This window comes from Rhynchophorus ferrugineus, unplaced genomic scaffold (genome assembly GCF_030347505.1).
Source record: "Rhynchophorus ferrugineus isolate W39M unplaced genomic scaffold, kcgeb_rfMv2 rfM10, whole genome shotgun sequence".
Taxonomy (NCBI): domain Eukaryota; kingdom Metazoa; phylum Arthropoda; class Insecta; order Coleoptera; family Curculionidae; genus Rhynchophorus; species Rhynchophorus ferrugineus.
The window spans coordinates 18022329-18042290 of NW_027472589.1; the positions used below are offsets into that span (position 1 = coordinate 18022329).

The 19962-nt window shown below is 35.5% G+C and overlaps 1 protein-coding gene across 1 annotated transcript in view; it reads left to right on the forward strand.

Moving 5' to 3' along the window:
• Nucleotides 1-19962, forward strand: part of LOC143203794 (discoidin domain-containing receptor 2) — a 555483-nt gene that overhangs the window by 508634 nt on the left and 26887 nt on the right. The window contains exons 10-13 of the mRNA XM_076416074.1: nt 9250-9425; nt 9480-9655; nt 15898-16129; nt 16604-16741. Of these exons, the coding sequence (XP_076272189.1) occupies nt 9250-9425; nt 9480-9655; nt 15898-16129; nt 16604-16741 (722 nt within the window). The remainder of the gene's footprint in view (nt 1-9249; nt 9426-9479; nt 9656-15897; nt 16130-16603; nt 16742-19962) is intronic.

The following is a 19962-nucleotide window of genomic DNA, read 5'->3' on the forward strand; positions in this document are numbered from 1 at the left end:
CATTACTGACGATCAGCTGTAACTGTCATGGAATCATAAAGTATCAATTTTCATCAATTTCTATAATTTTAATCCACTTTTGTTAGGGTCTGAATGCTTTTAAAACTATACCAATGTATATTTTGCTAATATAATAAGCTGTGTGAGGGTTATTTAAGCTTTTGTGCTGGATTGTCCTCTATAAATATCTTAATTTATTGTCTTCAAGCTTGTTTGGTACTCCAAGTCGTTCTTTATTATTGATATCAAAATGACCAGTTTTAAATCATTGAAACCAAAACCGACAGTTAATATACGACGGAACAGTATCACCATGAGCTTTTAAAAGTGTACGATGGACTTCGGCAGCTAATTTATTGAAATCAAACAACAAAAGTAAGGAGTGTTTAATACCTTTTTTAGACGTTCTATGATTATCGCCTGTGTACACTAAATAACTCAATAGCAGGTCTACCGGAAAGTCATTACCGGTATTTCTAAAAAATATCGCTAGACTTAAGTATTCAATGTTATGATTTGACACATCTGTCATTTTATTCACCTGACATCAAACTTCAAAGTTATTGTATGTGTGAAAACACAGACAAAAACACACCAAATACAGTAGAGTTCAGCATTCTACACTCACGCATTCAACAATCAAACATTCAAACATTTTCATTAGTTAATTAATTATATAATAGTTAGTCTTAGTAAAACAGTTTTAAAGGAAAAATAGTTTCGTTCAACCAATTACCCCAAGACATCCACAAGTGGTGACCCGAAACCAGCCACGAGAGAGTTTTTTTTTAACAGAACCGGAAACGTGGTTCTACAGAATAGAGGCTCGGTTCAGGGCGGCTGGGATGAAAACAGGCGCAACCAAATTTAACTATAGTATCGCAAGCTTAAATCACGATGTCTTGAATGAGGTAATAGAAATAATTCGAAAACCACCAGACGACCCATGAAAACATATAAAGATAAAACGGTTTTTCGGCTCGCAAACTAACAAGATACGCAAGCTGATGGGGGGCATCCACCAGGTAGCCAAAGAACCTCATAATTGTTACACAAAATGTAAATTTTAAAAGAAGAGAATATCCTGAAAATGCTCTGGTTGGAACAATTGCCACAAAAAAATAACGAGAGGCGAAGATCTTAAACGTTAGCAGAACCTAGCAGACAGAACTCAAGAAACTAACGAACTATCAACAATCCAAACCATACGGGAACAAGCATCACCATAAAACGAATTACAAGAGTAAATCTCCTAATTAACAGAACAAATACAAAAGCTAACAGAAAGTCCTAACAATCAAATAAATAAGAAAACATACACCAAATGATCAATTAGATATTTGTTGGTATCAAAAACATATAAACAAAAATACAGGAAATGTGTTCAGCCCTGTAGGAAAACACAAGGGGACCTCAGTAAATGCGGCGTACAGGGTTCCCTGAACACCGCGCCGCCTAAACATTATCAACAGAAACCAAAATAAAAAGTCTTAGTAAAGTTTTTAGGCAATGCAAGAGCAGAACTCAGCCTTGTACCAAGAAATAATTACAGTGGGGCATATAACACCAATTTTAACCTTTTTCTGATAATGGCTCGAAGATCGCATCTTATGGCACAATTAAACTACCATTAGAATTTGATCTGGGAAGAACATTCGAATGGGTTTTCATAATAGCTGATGTGATGGATCCCATATTGGGAACAGACTTCTTATCCTATTATGAAATACAGATGGATGTCACTAAGAGCAAAAGAAAAACTAGTAAAACATGTGTAGTCATCATAATGGAAAGGGAGGCTGCGTTCAGTAAAATCATCTTCAAATTTCCAAACGTCATCCGACCATTAAAAGATTGTGTAAATACACATACAGTGCATCACATCGAGACAAAAGAACCACCAACGCCCGCAAGAACGAGAAGACTAGCACCCCACAAACTAAATTGTTTGAGAGAAGAAACAAAAACACTTGAGAATGAAGGAATAATTAGACAAGCATCATGGTCTGAGTCATCAATCTGGTCGAGTCCGGTCCATTTCGTAGAGAAGAAGGATGGTTCATAGATAATATGCGGAGACTATCGAACATTAAATGCAAACACCAAACCAGACTTTACTTCAAATTTACATAACAAATGGGTATTTACAACAATTGATCTAGAGAAAGCAGGTCAGATGATATAGAGAAGACAACCATCACAATACCGCTAGGGTTATCGAATATATCCGCATGTCATTTGGACTACGAAACGTTGCTCAAACATTAGAGCGATTATTGGATAAATTGTTCTAAGGCTTAGCTTACGTATAAGTCTACATTGATGGTATTCTCATCACTTCAAGCAACCGTCAAGAACATTTTCAACACGTGGAGGAGGTTTTAAAGAGACTATCGCAACAAGGGCTAACAATAAACTACGGAATTTCACCACTACCTCAAAAAGTAAAAGCCATAGAAAATATCTGAAAACCTCGAACAGTTCAAGAGCTGCAAAGGTTTTTAGGAATGGTAAACTTCTATCGAAGATAGTTACCTAAAGCAGCTAACATCATGATTCCATTAACAAACGCCTTAACAAATAATAAGTTCAAATTACAAAAAATGAAATGGGACAGTGCCCAAGGCAAATTATACATATCAGTTTCATTGGGGAATTCACAACGGATATCAGACACATTGAAGGTTCAAAAAATATAGTTGCAGATCTCCTTTCAAGACCAAACATAAATAAAATTGAACAATCATTGGATAAAGCACAAAAGGAAGTATAGGAATTGGAAAACATCCTCAACGGAGCAATGAAAACTGACCTACAGCTGGAACAACTACAACTACTAGATCTAGATGACCTTCTGTATTGCCACTCATTAAACGGTAAAATAAGGCAATATATTCCAGTAGAATACAGGCATCAAGTGTTTCAGAAATTACATCATTTAGCAGACCCATTACACTTTTAGCAGTAGAAGGTTGATAACCGCAAGATTCGTGTGGGATAATATGAATCAAGACATCAATAAATGGACAAAATAATGCATTCATTGCCAAAAATCCAAGATAACAAAACAAAATAAAACCCCTTATAAACAAATAGATATGCCAGATAACAGATTCGAACATGTGCATATGCACATTGTGGGACCATTACCATAATCCAATAATTGCAGGTATATCCTCACAATTATAGATCGATACCCTAGGTGGCCTGAAGCAATACCTATTAAAGATATTGAAGCCGAAACAGTTGCACACATATTTATAGAGCACTGTGTTGCAAGATTTGGTGTACCAACAAAAATAACAAGATATGGACGTAGACAATTTGAATCACATCTATTCAGACACCTCACGAACGCTCTAGGAATTGATCATTTACGAACTGCAGCGTATGATCCACAAAGCAATGGAATGGTTCAACTAGATTTCATCGGACCTTAAAGAACGCAAGACCGTCTGGCAACCACAGACAATATAACAGGTCAATTGAAAAGTCCACGGCGTACCATAGTAAAACACATTTTTTGGCAAAAATGTTTTTTATACAACATAATTCCCTTCAAAGGTGATACACTGATTATAGCGACGCTCCAACTGTTCGATACCATTTTTGTTGTAGGATTAGTCATTTGCTTCAAAATAGGCCTCAGTTTCGTCGATCACCTCTACATTCGATGAAAACTTCTTCCCAGCGAGCATTCTTTTGAGATCTGAGAAAAGGAAATAGTCGCTGGGTGCCAGATCTGGAGAATACGGTGGATAGGGAAGCAATTCGAAGCCCAATTCATGGATTTTTGCCATCGTTTTCATTAACTTGTGACACGGTGCATTGTCTTGGTGAAGTAGCATTTTCTTTTTCGTCAAATGCGGCCGTTCTTCGGCAATTTTGTCCCTCAAACGGTCCAATAACGCTATGTAATAGTCGCTGTTGATAGTCCTTCCTTTTCCAAGGTAGTCAATGAGAATTATTATATGCGCATTTCAATATACAGACGCCATAACCTTGCCCAGCCGACTATTGAGTTTTTTCACGCTTTGGAGCAGGTTCATCGTGTACAGTCCACTCGGATGACTGTCGATTGGACTTCGGAGTGAAATCATGGCGTCATGTTTCATCAGTTGTCACATATAGATGCAAAAACTCGTGTTTATTACGCTTGATCATCTTCAAACACTGCTCCGAATCATCAACTCGTCGTTGTTTTAGGTCAAAAGTGAGCTCGCGCGGCACCCACTTTGCACAGAGCTTTCTCATACCCAAATATTCATGAATGATATGATGTACACGTTCAGTTGACATCTTTAGAGTGTCTGCTATTTCATTCAGATTCAATTTACGGTCATTCAAAATCATTTTGTGGATTTGTTTTCGTTTTGTAACAACCTTCCTTGGGCGCCCACTGCGTTCACCCTCTTCGGTATTCATTTCATCACGTCTAAACTTAGCATACCAAACCTTGATAGTCCGGAAACTCGGCATCAAGCCAAGTTTTTGCTTTAACTGTATTTTTTCCTTTCAAAAAGCAATATCTTATCAACCCGCAAAATTCCTTTTTATAAATTATGGTAGCGCAATCTGTGTGTCAAGCTGGGGAATTTTCAATAGCACCAAATGTATGCCACTACACTGAAACTACCGCGAGAGATATCCCGGGCAACAGAAAGTAAAATCGACGAAGCAGAGTTCGTAAGGAAACTGAAGTCAACCATGAGACAATCAAAACTAATAGAAGCAATCAACCATGCTAAAGAGAAACCACATGTCAATGCAAACCTTCTGGAACTACCATTTGTTTTCGTAAGAGGAGACCAAACAAAAACACCGCTAAGCCGAATAGGAAGGACCTTTCAGAGGAGTATTGCACAGAGAAGAAAAATATTTCAAAATCGATAAAAATTGAAAAAATGATAACATTTTGGTCGATCGTTTAAAACCTGCATATATCTTTCAGGAGTTCCAGATATATTAAGAAGACTCCTACAGTCAACTGGCTATAAGACCCATCTATAGGATTCAAAATTTCCCACGACCAGCTCGCTAGAGTGGAGGGGGGCACTATGGTGACGTCAGGTCTCTTCTTCTTATCGTGAACTGACCATAGAGACAATCGACCAAATCATCAAAGACACGCGAAAAAACAGACAGCATCTGTTTCGGAGTTCAGCATTCGACACTCACGCAACATACATTCAATCAACAATCATCCATTCAAAAATCAAACGTTCATTCATTTTGATTAGTGAATTAGTTGTATAATAGTTAGTGTTAGTAATAAAGTATTAAAGGAAATATAATTTCGTTCAATCAATTACCCGAAGATATTATGTTATATTTTACAAAAGTAACACGGTCATAGATTTATACCCCTATACCTCTTTGAAAATATCAAGATTCATATCTGAAAACGTGTATTTGCATTATTGTTCTTATTTAATCAAAAGAAAAAAGTCGTTGAAAGTCATCGTTTGCTGGTAGAAACTTACGGTGAGAGTGCTCTAACCTTAAAAACATGTGAGGTGTGGTTTTCAAAATTCAGAAGTGGTTTTTTCGATAGACCAAGAATGCTCCAGTAGACCGAAAAAGTTTAAAGATGCGTAACTGTAAAATTTATTGGATGAAGACCCAACCCGACCTAAAAAACAATTGACAGAAAAGATAAATGTGGCCCAAGAAACGATTAGCGACCGATTACGAGTAAATGGAAAATAAAAGAGTCGTCTGTGAAATTCTGCTTCAGAGGTATGATCGGAAGTCATTTTTGTATCGAATAGCGATGGGTGATGAAAAGTCTATTTATTTTGAAAACTTTAAGCGCAAAAAAGCATGGTTATCACCTGGCGAAACCGGCCAATCGACTCCAAGGCCAAATCGTTTTGGTCACAAGACATTATGTGTTTGGTGAATCCAGAGTGGCGTGGGATATTACAAACTATTGAAGCCTGGTGAGACAATTAATGGAATACAATAAAGTGATTATACAGCATGATAACGTCTCAAAAAAGCAAAACTGGTCAAGGAATCGTTGAATGCACTTGGATGGGACATATTAGCGACTTACCCCCCAGACCTTGTCCCGTCCAACAATCAATTGTTCGCATCAATGGGACACACGCTTACATAGCAGCACTTCGCCAATTTCGATGAAGTTACAAAATGACTTAATGAATGGTTTTTCTCAAAAGACAAACAGTGTTTTTGGGATGTCATCCATAAATTGCCTGAAAGCTGGGCAAGATGCATAGAATAAAATGGACAATACTTTAAATAAATTCATTTTTCCATTATTCTTTAAAAATATGTAGTTTTTCCGAAGAAAACGGTAATATAATTAGTTTCCGGTACACCTGGTAATACTAATTGGAGAACTCTTATTTTATCTAAAGGAATGTCGAAACTATCTACTTTAACAATTACGTTAAGTTGTTTAAAAGTAATTTATATTGATACTTCGCATTTCCACCAGTAGATATCGCTGATCAAAACAAGCACCTAATTATAAATTATATAATGACAACAGGTGATAAGTAAAAAGCGTCCCGCTTGAGTTAATTAAATTTTAAGTAGGGACTAAAGGGACTTAACGAATTTCTTTTCGAAAATCCACCCCCGTATTTCTCCAAGGGCCGTTAATAGTAATCGTCTATGTGAAAATTTAATTAACAACAACCGCGGCAATCCCGATTAGCGCGAACTGTACCGACCCCCCTAGCGTCACCCCGCCCTTCGGGGCCGCAAAAAGTCCAACTTCGAAACGTGTAATGTCACGCCGACGTTTCCTCCCGTTTACCGACCCCCCTCCCAAGATCCCCGCCGCTATCTGGCTGCTAATTTTCGCGGAAATAATCGTCGAGGGGGCGCACACATCGATTCCCATCCCGAACAATGATCCCGCCCGACGCTTAAATAAAGATTGATGAATATTGAGGAAGTTGGATTCATTATGGCTCTGACCTCGCCGAGGCCAACAATGGCCCCGTCGTTTCGCAGAAACAATGGGGCGCCCGTATCCCCCCTCCTCCTCGTCCCCCCGTCCGCCCGCTCTACTCCAGCCGCCCCATCCTCCTCGCCCGAAAGACAACTCGCCTCTTTTTTCGCGGATTAATTAAATTTTATGCGTTGCTGGTTACACGTGCTTTTTTTCCGCCCGATTCTCCCCCGCAGACCGAAGGGGGAGGTGGAGGCGAACGCTCGCTCGACAGTCTATTAATCAACAGTTGACTTTTAATATGCAGATTTTCTGATTTCGGAGATAAACAACTCATTTATTCATGTACAATTACTAAATTAATAATGGAAATACATAAAAGAAAAATTAATGAAAACGTAATTAATGATCCAATAATATTTTGCCAATCATATCATTATATTAGGTGCCTGCAAGTATTTTTATGCTGTTATCAAATATAACTTATTTTGACATTAAAATACATCTAATGCATATATTGTCGAAGGACTTAGTACACAGTTATAATAGTTTGTAGGTTAGGGTTGTGTTTAATTATATTTACATTGAACTCTTTTCTAGTTGTATCCTCTGGTGGCCTTATCCACCTAATTAACAACTGTATATCTAAGTAATATATTTTACTTTCATTAGAGAACAAATTTACGTTTTACGCTTAGTTCTTGTGTTCTTCGGTACAGTGTTTCCTTGTAAAGACATTTTGATATCACTGTATTTCTCCTTCGTCTGTTCTGTTAACTCCTGTATACATGTTTCTTGGTAAAACTAGATTTAATCACTGCATTGTCCTTAATGTATTTGCCATATCGGCAAAACAATTACTATTATTTCTCTCCTGGCATATTTTAACCAAATGCTTATGTTTATTCTGAACAATTACAGACATATCTGTACACATAAATGTTTTACACTCTACAAGAACATTTCTTACAATTCATCACCCTGTCTTAGAAATTGGCAGCATTGAATCATAACAAATTCAGAGTTTCATTCAAGCGAATAACTAAGTCGTTAATTTCCAATCTGTGTAATTTATTATATATCTAATTTATTATATCTATTTATCTAATAACATTTCTTCACAATTCCATCATTTGTTACTTTCTTCTTCTGTGTTCATCAAGTTCATCCAAACCGAAGATATATTAACCATTCCTGTGTCCAGCATGAAGTACAATATATCTGCAATTATCAAAAAATGTTATGACTAATAAACCTAATCAATTGTTATTCAAACGATTACCTTTTTTCCATCAACTTTTGTTGTTATAACACTATTGTTGTTATTATCTTGCCATGATGACAACAATACATGCCATGACCATTGGCTATATTGGTCCCATTCTGAAATATCAATGTATCACTAAATATAAAAATTTAAATAATAAGTCATCCCTCATTTTATCGTATGCTTTTAAAATTGTATAATTTTAAAAGCAGTATCCGAATTTCCTTTAGACCCCTTCGATACTTTTCAGACTAACAATTTCTTTTGAAATAATTGTTTTGAATTATGTTTGTATTGAAAAACTTCTCACTGTTTTTATACATTTCATATATTTAATATCTGATAGGGCTAACATCAAGCTGATCTTGTTTGAATTTTTCATTATGTCAGATATTTCAGTAACCGTGTCCATACTAATATTTAAAGCAGGTCAAACATGTTAAAAATATTTTCAGTAAAAATTGCAGCAAATTAATATTTAACAGTATAAATGCTACATCCCTAACGAATATTACTGGCAAGGGGGGGTCTCCATTACCTCATTCATGTCCAAAGTAACTGATTAGAGACGCAATCTGTATTATCTAGTAAAAAACCCTTGCCGATTTATTATAACCTCTTATCACTATTTATTTGACGTTACTGAACGTATAACTGTACTTATTACACAACATTGTCTCTCTTTTTAACTAGAATAAAGTGAAAAGGAAAATATTGCCTGACTCTAAAACGAATTTACAAATTGCGGCAGTCATTACATTAATGTGTTATGTATAAAATTATACCCAAATATCTGATTATTTTAGATAAAAAATAATACAAAAGTCAAACCCCCCTCGCCCCATCATATCCTAATTTGGTTCCATTGGGATCACCTCGGAAGTACACTCTTTCGAATAAAAAAGGAATTTTGAAAATCGGAACATACATAAAAAGAATGTATACAGTGGAACATAACATAGAACCTCCTCCTTTTTTGAAGTCGGTTGAAAGTGAACGTACATCATTACATGAATTAATAAATCGACAAAAATTAAATGAATCGTTAATGTTTCAGTTGCAGCGCGTAAAGACGGAGACACCTACATCGAAATCATCATCGGTGTACTAACGGCCATCATGCTCCTCCTATTCGTCGTCTTTCTGGTGATCCTCATCATCAACAAACGCCATAAACTGCAAGGATCACCGACTCTCTTTCGAAATCCATTCGGCGTTAAAATGAACATGAAGGTAAGTTCGTTTGTAAAACAGAGAGGCGGTACGTACAGCAATTAGTACTTGCAGGACTTGCTGATGAATTTCTCCAACGGCAATGCTCAGCCTAGCGTGGCTCACAGCGTCCCGATTACACCGGTCAGTCATCCAGACAGTTATATCGAGTCAGCAACACCGATGACATATGAGGAATATCGTTCTTCCTTGGCTGGAAACTATTACCCAGGAAACTATGCAACTTTAAGGTAAAAATAATAAATAAAATTACTTTTGTCAGCTTAAATAATTAGTTGATTGCCTATTAAAAACGTCAAATTAATTACTGTTAATCACGGACAATACTGAAATCAAGAAACCACCCACAAACAGTGGCTTTCGAATAGATAAAAATCGCACAATTATTAAAAATAATAATATACAACTGTTAACCTGTCATATACAACTACCACATGACCACATAGCATGTTAGTCCAATCCCGAAATATAAAAGGCAACCCTCGACTACGAACATTGAAACTAATAGAAGGAAATCGCATAATTAATTATAAATAGCGATTATACAATTCAAAATAAAATCAAAAGTAATTGAAATTATTCAAGGGAAGACGTTAGTTTTGTTAATAAGAGGCTTCGAATCTTATATCTATTACTTACTAAAATTTGATAACAGTTTTATTATTCATAATACAAAGGCCGTATTCTCATTTTTTTTATATTTTAAAGTCTCCTTTTACCAACTAGGGGTTTATCTGGACCGGACCTACAGTTTAACGTGGGCTCCGAACCACGGTCCTCGGCATTAAGTCTACCGACTGGCGAGTTAACAACTTAGAAAGCATCCCAGAAGACATCCGGTCTTAACCAGTCTGGTTGCTAGCGTAACTGGGATCATTTTCCGTGTCGAATTTTGCACTCTTGCCTAAGGACATAAATTTACGACCATGCCCCAACAGGATTCGAACCCGCGACTATCGCAACAGTAGGAGAACCGTCTTGTCGCCTTTACCACTGCGCCAACCGAGCCCGCTTTTTTACATTAAAAGACAATTTACGGAGATAAATTAGTATATTATTTATCAATGAAAATATTATCATTTTCGACACCTTCTTTCCATCTTTCTGCTAACTGCTATTAATATCATGTCGAAATGACAATATTATGTGATGTGCATTTACGCGCTTCTTTAGTATTTCAAAACCATATACTAGGCACGTCATGTTGTATCCACCTGAATAAAAGGCACTTAGAAGGCGCTGAAGATGTATGCTGAGTACTCTGTTGTGAAGATGTCTTTACGTCCTCTTGTCATTGTCTGACTTTTTATCGCTAGTTACAATAAGCCACGTGTTGAAACTTTTTAATTCAAAATAACATTTTCTAACTATTTTCTCTCTTTTTAAATATTTCCTATAGTATTTAAATGTGTGTGTGTTAATTGATTAACTTATATTAACCGCTAAACTGTCACAAAATTTTTTGACAGTTTGTGCTTTGAGGTTTTCATGCATTAACTCTTGCAATTCAGTGTCGATTCTTTTTGTCCTCCAAGCTGTTCCCTACCTTTGACATTAAATTATTGACTATTGGGATTGATAGAGCAGCATCACCAATAAAATTATTTGATGGATTCGGTAACAGATTTTTTCAAATCAATTTTAGTTCCGAGATTAGCATTTCTATACACTGCATAACTCAATAATGCTAAACGAAAAACCAAAATGCATGGTCAAAACTATGGAATTTAATAGTTAGGTTAGGTTGTTACAGTTGTTTCCATTAATATTTCACATTTTCACCAATAAACATCACTGATCAAAATGCATGCAAGTAGCTAATAGCTGGTTTTACAAAAAAAAAGAAAAATGAATATATAACGGTGTTTAATAAACAAACTTCCAAAGTTTGAGTGCAAATAACCATATTAAAATAACAGCCCCAACATTTCACGGAATTTATAACCTCAGTTTCTTAAATATCATGTCAACTTATTGGACTGTTTCAATCACACATCAAGAGAAGAAAAACGTTAATATAATAAGAAACAGAATAACGGATGCAATTGGAAAACCCTTTGTTCGTAAGCTACAGTAAATATTATCGAAGCAACACACTATAACTATTAAAAGCTTACATGATAGCCAGAATGTTTTAAGCCAAAATAAGAAATTGTGTTGATGCCAGTTCCTTACCTACATTATAAATGTACTATACTATCAATGGAAAATAACATGACGGTTAAATTTGCTGATGCTACTGCGATTCTTGCTGTCCGATACAATAGCAAATAAGCAACCTGAAAATTACAACAGACCAGTAACAATACTAATAATTATACCCAAATGTGGAAAATTAAAGTTTTGTTGGAAAATTAAACTAAAGTAAATCTGTTTATGTACATTTTTTAACTATAATCAGACCACACAAACACCAATAACAATAAAATATCATATAGCAACAACGCTAAGCATCTCGGAATGACTCTCGATTGAAATATAAAGCTATAAAGCATAATAATTAGTTAATTGGAAGAAAATCACAATTATCAGTACATTCTGCGAAAACTAATGTAAATATAACACAAGTTTTCCAGAAGAGAGTCCTAAAAAGTGATAGTCCATATTGAGTGCACCCAAATACTATAGGCCTAATTATTTACACCCAGACATTCAAACACCGACTGCCACTTAGAAAATCAAGAGAATTGCAAGGAGGCATGGAGAGAGACTCCATTCTCATATCAATATCGAAGTATTACGACCCTTGGATGATACTACAACAAGACACGGACTCAAAACAATAAAACCCCTTTATTGTTGGAACTGGTGTAGTGTAGTGTAGTGAGGTGCATTTAAAAGAAAAACAGCAATGTTAATATATAAACATTATTACACCAAAGACTAACAGCCGATGACTACCCCTAGATAAATACCTAAATTTACGTAACGTTATTTAACAATGTAATAAACAATTGTTCTAATTGATAAACAAAAGTTTCTCTATCAAAGCAAGGCATCATTCACTAGATATAAGTGCAGTGAATTTCCAATGATGAAAAAATAACTGCCCAAAAATGTATACATTCTAACCCCGAAATTACTAATAAATCAAGCACATATTCACATATACACACATTAAGAGTTAAAATAACCATAATTCCAAAAGGAATAGAAAAGATAGATAGGATAAGATTGGTAGTTGGAAAAAATAATGGTGACCAAAAAATGAGATATATTTTAAACAGAAAAACATTATTCATTACGAAGACTTAAAAATTATCAAACAACCCTCGTATCTCAAAACATTTAAAGAACCTTAAAACATTTACAGTACAAAATTAATTAAACTACACTATCAAAGCCCAAGATAGACACATAATTCTAGTTAATTAGCGTGGGTAGAACTATAAAAAGCACAAGATAATTTTTAATTGTTGCCCGAGAATGAAACTATGAAACTTTAATTAATTTTCCTTGTTAATCACTGTTTAATAACTATGTGTCGAAATACAGCGGCTTCAAATACGTTTGGTAAATCCACAATACATATTAAATTATACTTGGCGAAACTGTTATTTAACTTTAGCCGCGTATCTGTGAAATACTTGTCAGAAGATTACTAACTGACTTAAATATAATTTAAACATCGACTGAATTGTAACATCAAATAAATCATATTAGTACACAATAAATAGAGATGGCAAAATTAATTAGCAACAAAAGTCGGGAGATATTGTTAACTTTGTCTGGGGTAAATTTGCATTTAACTAATGAACGACACTATACCTCTGGAATAATTTTCGATACTCTCTACAAAACTACTTTGATTAAAATATAATTACGTGATGTTTATTTAATTATTTAGTTGACGATAAAGGTATAACTAATAAATAGAATTTACAAAAAGAATTCTCATTATAATACGAACAAATATTTGCCTTTTGTATCATCTGTATGGTTATTCAATAATTTTTACGCTTAATTTAATAAAAAAATCTTTCATATGTTAAATTAATAATTTTATGGCTGATAGTTGTAGTATTCTGATGTCTCTTTCGCTTTAAGAAAAAACAGTGCAACATATAATAAAAATATTTTCTTTCCTTTTTTCTCTTTCTCTCTTTCTTTTTTTTTTTCCTTTTTTCTGGCAATATGGCGATGCCATGTCGCAAGAACAATGTTGATTTGGTAGCAGCCCAATCATCGAACTATTTTTGTATTTTTTCAACATTTCAAGACCGTGTACCAGCCAAACCATACTGCATCAACCAAGAAAAATGGCAATCAGAAGGCCCTATGTCTCGTAAATAACTAAATATGGTAGAGCTTTCTATTCGATCTGCAATAGTGTTTCTTTCACAACTCTTGTAACGAACATTGTCATGCAAGGAGGTAACTTTGCGTCTGTAATTGTTGTTGCCGATGTTGTTGTCTGTTACTATTGTTGGTCTTTTTGCAACAATTCTTTGCAGTTGGCGTCAGTGAACATTTACAGTGGAAGTTCCATTCGGTTTTAGCATCTCGTAATACACTAGATCTTTCTGATCCCACCGCATGCACAGCAAAACTTTATGGTCATGAATGGTATTAGGTGTCGACGTGATGACTCTCCTGTACTAACACATATTTTTTTGCGCTTCCAGTTTGCGTTTGCTTGCTTGCTTTTTTTGAATTTATTTTAATAGTGGTTTACATTATTACTTCACATTTTCACCAGTAGATATCGCTGATCGTATGTAGTCTAGTTAACAAAACTAATCCTCAGTATAATTCGAAGAGATTATTTCCTCTTGTATTTACTGTACGGTTAATATATAACGAAGTTGTCGTTTGATAAGACCAACACGATTTTATGGTTTGAAATATATTACAAAAATATTTGATTGTATTCCAAGATTCTTGTTCCAATGATCTTTTAATTTATAGATTGTATCTCTGAGAATTCAGAGAACCATCGAAGTACACTTGGCACACTTCAAAATTTCACTTTAAACATTAAATACTAGTGTTGGGAACTATCGACTGAAAGAGTCGAAACAGTCGATAATCGCAAAACAATCGAAACAGTCGATACTCAAAAAATTAGCGATTACTATTTTCAGTCAAATGCACGGTTCGATTTTTGTTTTCAATTTATAAAAACAGTAAAAAGTATTTTACTATTTATCATTCACAATTTTAATCTTTTTACCCTATTACATAACAATCTTGAAAAATATTGTAACAAAATGCTGTAATATTAATATACAATATATTGTTATTTACAAGCAAACTACCAAAAAACCATAAAACTACATATATTACATATAAATCTATATAAGCATAAATTGGGTACATTTTTGTCGCGGCTAGAACGACAAAACCAGAACGTTAAAAGTACGACTGCAACAGTCGATAGTAAATCAGTTCGGCCCAAAATAGCAACTGAAAACAGTAGACTAAAACAGTCAGTAGTAAAAAGTAGTCAAATCAGACAAACCGAAAATAGCGACTGAGACAGTCGATAGAACGACAGAACCAGAACGTTAAAAGTACGACTGAAACAGTCGATAGTAAATAGTAACAAAATCAGTTCGATCCAAAATAACAACTGAAAACAGTCGACTAAAACAGGCAGTGGTAAAAAGTAGTAAAATCAGATAAACCGAGACAGTCGATAGTAAAAAGTAGTCAATTACCAAACAGTCGATAGTCAGTTTCAGCCGATAGTTCCCAACACTATTAAATACTTTAGAAACTTAGGGTGATGCTGCTCCGTTATATCATAATGGGAAGTAGTGATTCTGTTATTAGTGACAAATAAAAAATGGATTAAAAAAGGCAGAAGATAGCGAATTGCAAGATTTACAAAGGAAAATAGCGCGTAAACATTCAGACAGCTTAGCAGTTGATCAATAAACATTTTCCAGACATTGACTATGTGATGAAAAAGATCCAAAAAGAGGAAAAATTATTTCCAGTTGAATTATGAAAAGTATTTATCTAATTGACAGACAAGAAGAGAAGAGTTGTCTGTGGTGTATTGTGGTGACCAAAAGTGGATTTACTACGACAATCCCAAATACAAAAAATCACGGATAAGTCCAGGAGACCCATCTTTCATTAACTCTGAACCGAAATATTCATGGCCATAAAGATTTACTGTGTATTTATGGTAGGCAAGCTGCGAAGTGTAATATATTAGGAATTGAACGACGATGTATTGCTCAACTGCAGCTCGAATAAGAAGTCCTGCCGCAACCAGGTTGCCCACCAGACAGAGCGTCTTCTGATTACTACTTGTTCAGGTCTTTGCAGTATGACTCTAGTACATGATTTCCAACATCATTACATTTTGCTAGAATGATTGGAAAAATTGTAAAAAATTATAGAATATAATTTGATTAATACATGTTAATAAATAAGCCTTCTAGCCATAGTCCTGTTAAATAAGCTTAATTTCGTCCATATTCAGATTATTTATCCTAATTATTATTTTCTTCTTCTTTAGATGTACAACGTCCGTCGAACCACCCCTGGACCATCCCGACGACGAAACACCACCAGAGGTACCACCGCTGCCCAGCTCGCCGGACCTGCACTCGCCCCTCAACTATCGCAGCCTCCAAAACACCCCCACCGTCAGCACCACGAAAACGGTCAGTCTGGTGAACCACTACCCCAAACCGAACAACGAAAGATCGACTACGAAGTTCTACACGGCACCCAGGGAGAAGCATCGGGTAAGGGCCGCTCCGAAGCGTAAAACGGCAGAAAAAATTCCGACACTTTTTGCCACCCCCCAGCTTCCGGTGAGCGGAGGGGAAACACGCCGCGAAATGGGCATTAACGCGCGAGCAGGCGGAAGAGGAGGACGGGAGACGACCGAAGGGGGTCAGAATTTATTATTGCCCCTCTATTTTTCATTACTTAACATCTCAAGAGTCGAGTTTTCATTTCTCCAACCTCGCGCTAATGCCCGTTAATTTATCGGGGGACTTTTGTGATTTATCTCGCCTGAAATTGCGATAATTTATGGGCGGATTTCGTCGGTTATTCATTCGTTCGGTCCCCCATCCACCACCCGCCCGCCGCTTATTAACTGGTGCGAATTTTTCCTCGTTCCTAACGGGCTGCCTTGGCGAGGGTCCGAGCGAGAGACGGCGGCCGCGGCGATAAGAGACCGGGCTGACGTCGGTTTTGGTTTTTGTCGATAGGTGGCGCCCCCGCTTATCAGCTGGAACGTCGTGCCCAGCATGGGACATCCATACGGCGGTAAGGAGGTCGAGCTGGTGCCGATACCAAGATATTCGCTGAGACCTGTCGAGAAAGTTGGATCTTGCCATGCTGGAGAGGTGAGTATTAAAAAATTATACATAGCCCGTCTAATAAAACAGCCAGTGTACATGGTAATGTACAATATATTTCACCAATATTTATGTCATCAGCAATTAACCACACTAGTTTGTAGATTACAGTTATTTTATTATATTTACATCGAACTCTTTTTCACATCAGCTATGAGGTAGAGTTCTGTACTACTGTCACTGTACTACCACTTAGTTTCTTCAATTACTACTTGTGTACACCTTTTTTGATAAAATTAGATTTAATCAATGTATTCTCCCTAATACATTTGTCATATATGTAAAGCAGTCAGTATTCATTCTCTCCTCGTACATTTTAACAAAATGTTCATATATATTCTGAACAATTATACACATATCTAACAGGTCAACCGAAAAGTCCCCGGCCTACCATAGTAAAACACATTTTTTGGCAAAAATGAAATTTTTATATTCAACATAATTCTCTTCAAGGGTTATACACTGATTACAGCGACCCTCCAACTTTTTGATACCATTTTTGTAGTGCGATTTGTCCTTTGCTTCAAAATAGGCCTCAATTTCAGCGATCACCTCTTCATTCGATGAAAATTACTTCCCAGCGAATATTCTCTTGAGATCTCAGAACAGGAAATAGTCGCTGGTGGCCAGATCTGGAGAATATGGTGGATGAGGAAGCAATTCGAAGCCCAATTCATGGATTTTTGCCATCGTTTTCACTGACTTGTGACACGGTGCATTGTCTTGGTGGAGCATCACTTTATTTTTCTTCAAATGCGGCCGTTTCTCGGCGATTTCGTCCTTCAAACGGTCCAATAACGCTATGTAATAGTCGCTACGGATGGTCCTTTCTTTTTAAAGGTAGTCAATGAAAATTATTCCACGCGCATCCCAAAATACAAATAATCTTGAGAGCCGACTGTTGTCTTTTCCCACGCTTTGGAGCGGGTTCATCATATGCAGTCCACTCGGATGGGACTTCAGATACTGCTCCGAACCATCAACTCGTCGTTATTTTTGGTCAAAAGTGAGCTCGCGTGGCACCCACTTTGCACAGAGCTTTCTCATACCCAAATATTCGTGAATGATTGGATGTACACGTTCAGTTGATACTTTTACAGTGTCTGCTATTTCATTGAATTTCAATTTACGCTCATTCAATATCATTCTTTCCCTTCAAAAAGCAATATTTTACCAACACGCGAAATTCCTTTTTATCCATTTTTTTCAGAATAACAAAAGTTGCTTCACTCAAAATACTATAATTCACAAACTAATGATCCTACAGCTGTCAAATTTATACACGCATCTTTTGAGGGTTAGGGCTAACTAAAAAACATATGGATTTAATTCCAATGGCGCCATCTATGTGTCAGGCCGGGGACTTTCATATCTTTCACACTCTATAATACGATTTCACACAATTATCCTATATTAATTATATACTTACCTTTAGTTGTTTCCACTCTTATCACCCTGTCTTGGTAATTGTCAGCATTGGACTATAATCTCACATCTCATTCACCAGTCACTGTTATTTTCTGATTCACTATTCAAGACAATAACCAATCTTTTAACTTCTAATCCATCTAATACTTGTACACAATTCCACGTCTTACAAATTTCTGCTTATGTGTCTTTGATGAAGTTCATCCAAACCGAAGATTTTATTATAGACATGCCTCTTTCCACATGTCCAGGATGTTCTTGCTTGTATATCCTCCGCAACTTTCATGTCCATTGCACTAATTCTTTGCCACGCATTTTATCAATTCGTTTGGATTAAATATAGACAGTAAAACGCAATACTGTGTGACCATATTGTTCAGCAATCTTATCTAGTCCGTATCTTTTTTCAGTGCTGTTTCGGTACAGTAAATTGCATAAAAGTTAATTAAATATTTCATAGGCGTTCATAAACGCAGAAAATGACAAAAAGGAAACAGATTTCTATATATGTAAGGTAACATACATATATAAATAATATATATATATATATATATATATATATATATATATATATATAACTAGCGACCCGCCCCGGCTTCGCACGGGTGCAATGCTGATACTAAATTAAATACACTACAGAAAAAATATGAACGTTGTATATAAAAACATAGCGGCCCGCTCCGACTTTGCACGGGCATAAAATATATATGCCTATGTCACTCAATGAAAACATGATTAAAATCGATCCAGTATTTTTGGTTTATTCATTACTGCCCTTGGCCTGCACGCATTAAATTTGGAGTAAAACAATTCCTCTTCAACTATACTTACTATGAAGATTTCCTGCTATTTTTGGAATATCTAAATTCATACAATTTTTATTACATTACACATTTTTAAACGCAAATTTTAAATTTGTAATATCTCCGAAAATATTTGTTTAATTTACATGCTGTAAGGAACCATATTGATCTATATTAATTGCACACTGTATTTAAGGTACTTAATTCGATAAGGATTAATGTCGTATTGCTTAAAATAGCTTCGTAAATAAGCCATTTTCTCACGTAAAAAGTAAACAATAAAAATGGTTAATGTGGGTTATCCCTAAAAGATAAACATATACCATCGCGGACTTTTTTGTAGACCTTTTTATGGTGTACAATACTGTAGTACATTAATTTGATCTAACTTGTAGGGTTAGGCAGCGTTTTTGCTAATTGCTAAATAAGCCTAAAAAATAGGTTAATTTACGACATCACGTTAGAAAACTCTAAAATTAGCAATGTTGCCTTAGTATATTATGCATGTATTATACATATAAACCTTCCTCTTGAATCACTCTATCTATTGAAAAAAACCGCATCAAAATCCGTTGCGTAGTTTTAAAGATTTAAGCGCACATAGGGATATAGGGACAGAAAAGGCGACTTTGTTTTATACTACGTAGTGATGAAGAAAGTATAAGTGTGCTGTGAGATTAATCAGAAAGGAGGGAAACTTTAAAAAAACACAGAAAACGCGCTTGAGAATCTGATATTTTGGCTTTGCTGTTCAAACCGCGATCTTGAAAATAATGTACCAAATTTATGGTTACATTTATATGTAATATATATGGTTTTATGTTTTGTTTGTTATATGATTGTAAATAACAATATATTGTACTTTATAATAGCAGCATTTTGGAACTCTGTTTTTCAAGATTATTTATAACAATATAAGGTCAAAAGAACAATATTTTGTTTTATAGAAAGAAAAATAATTTTGCTGCTTTTATGTTG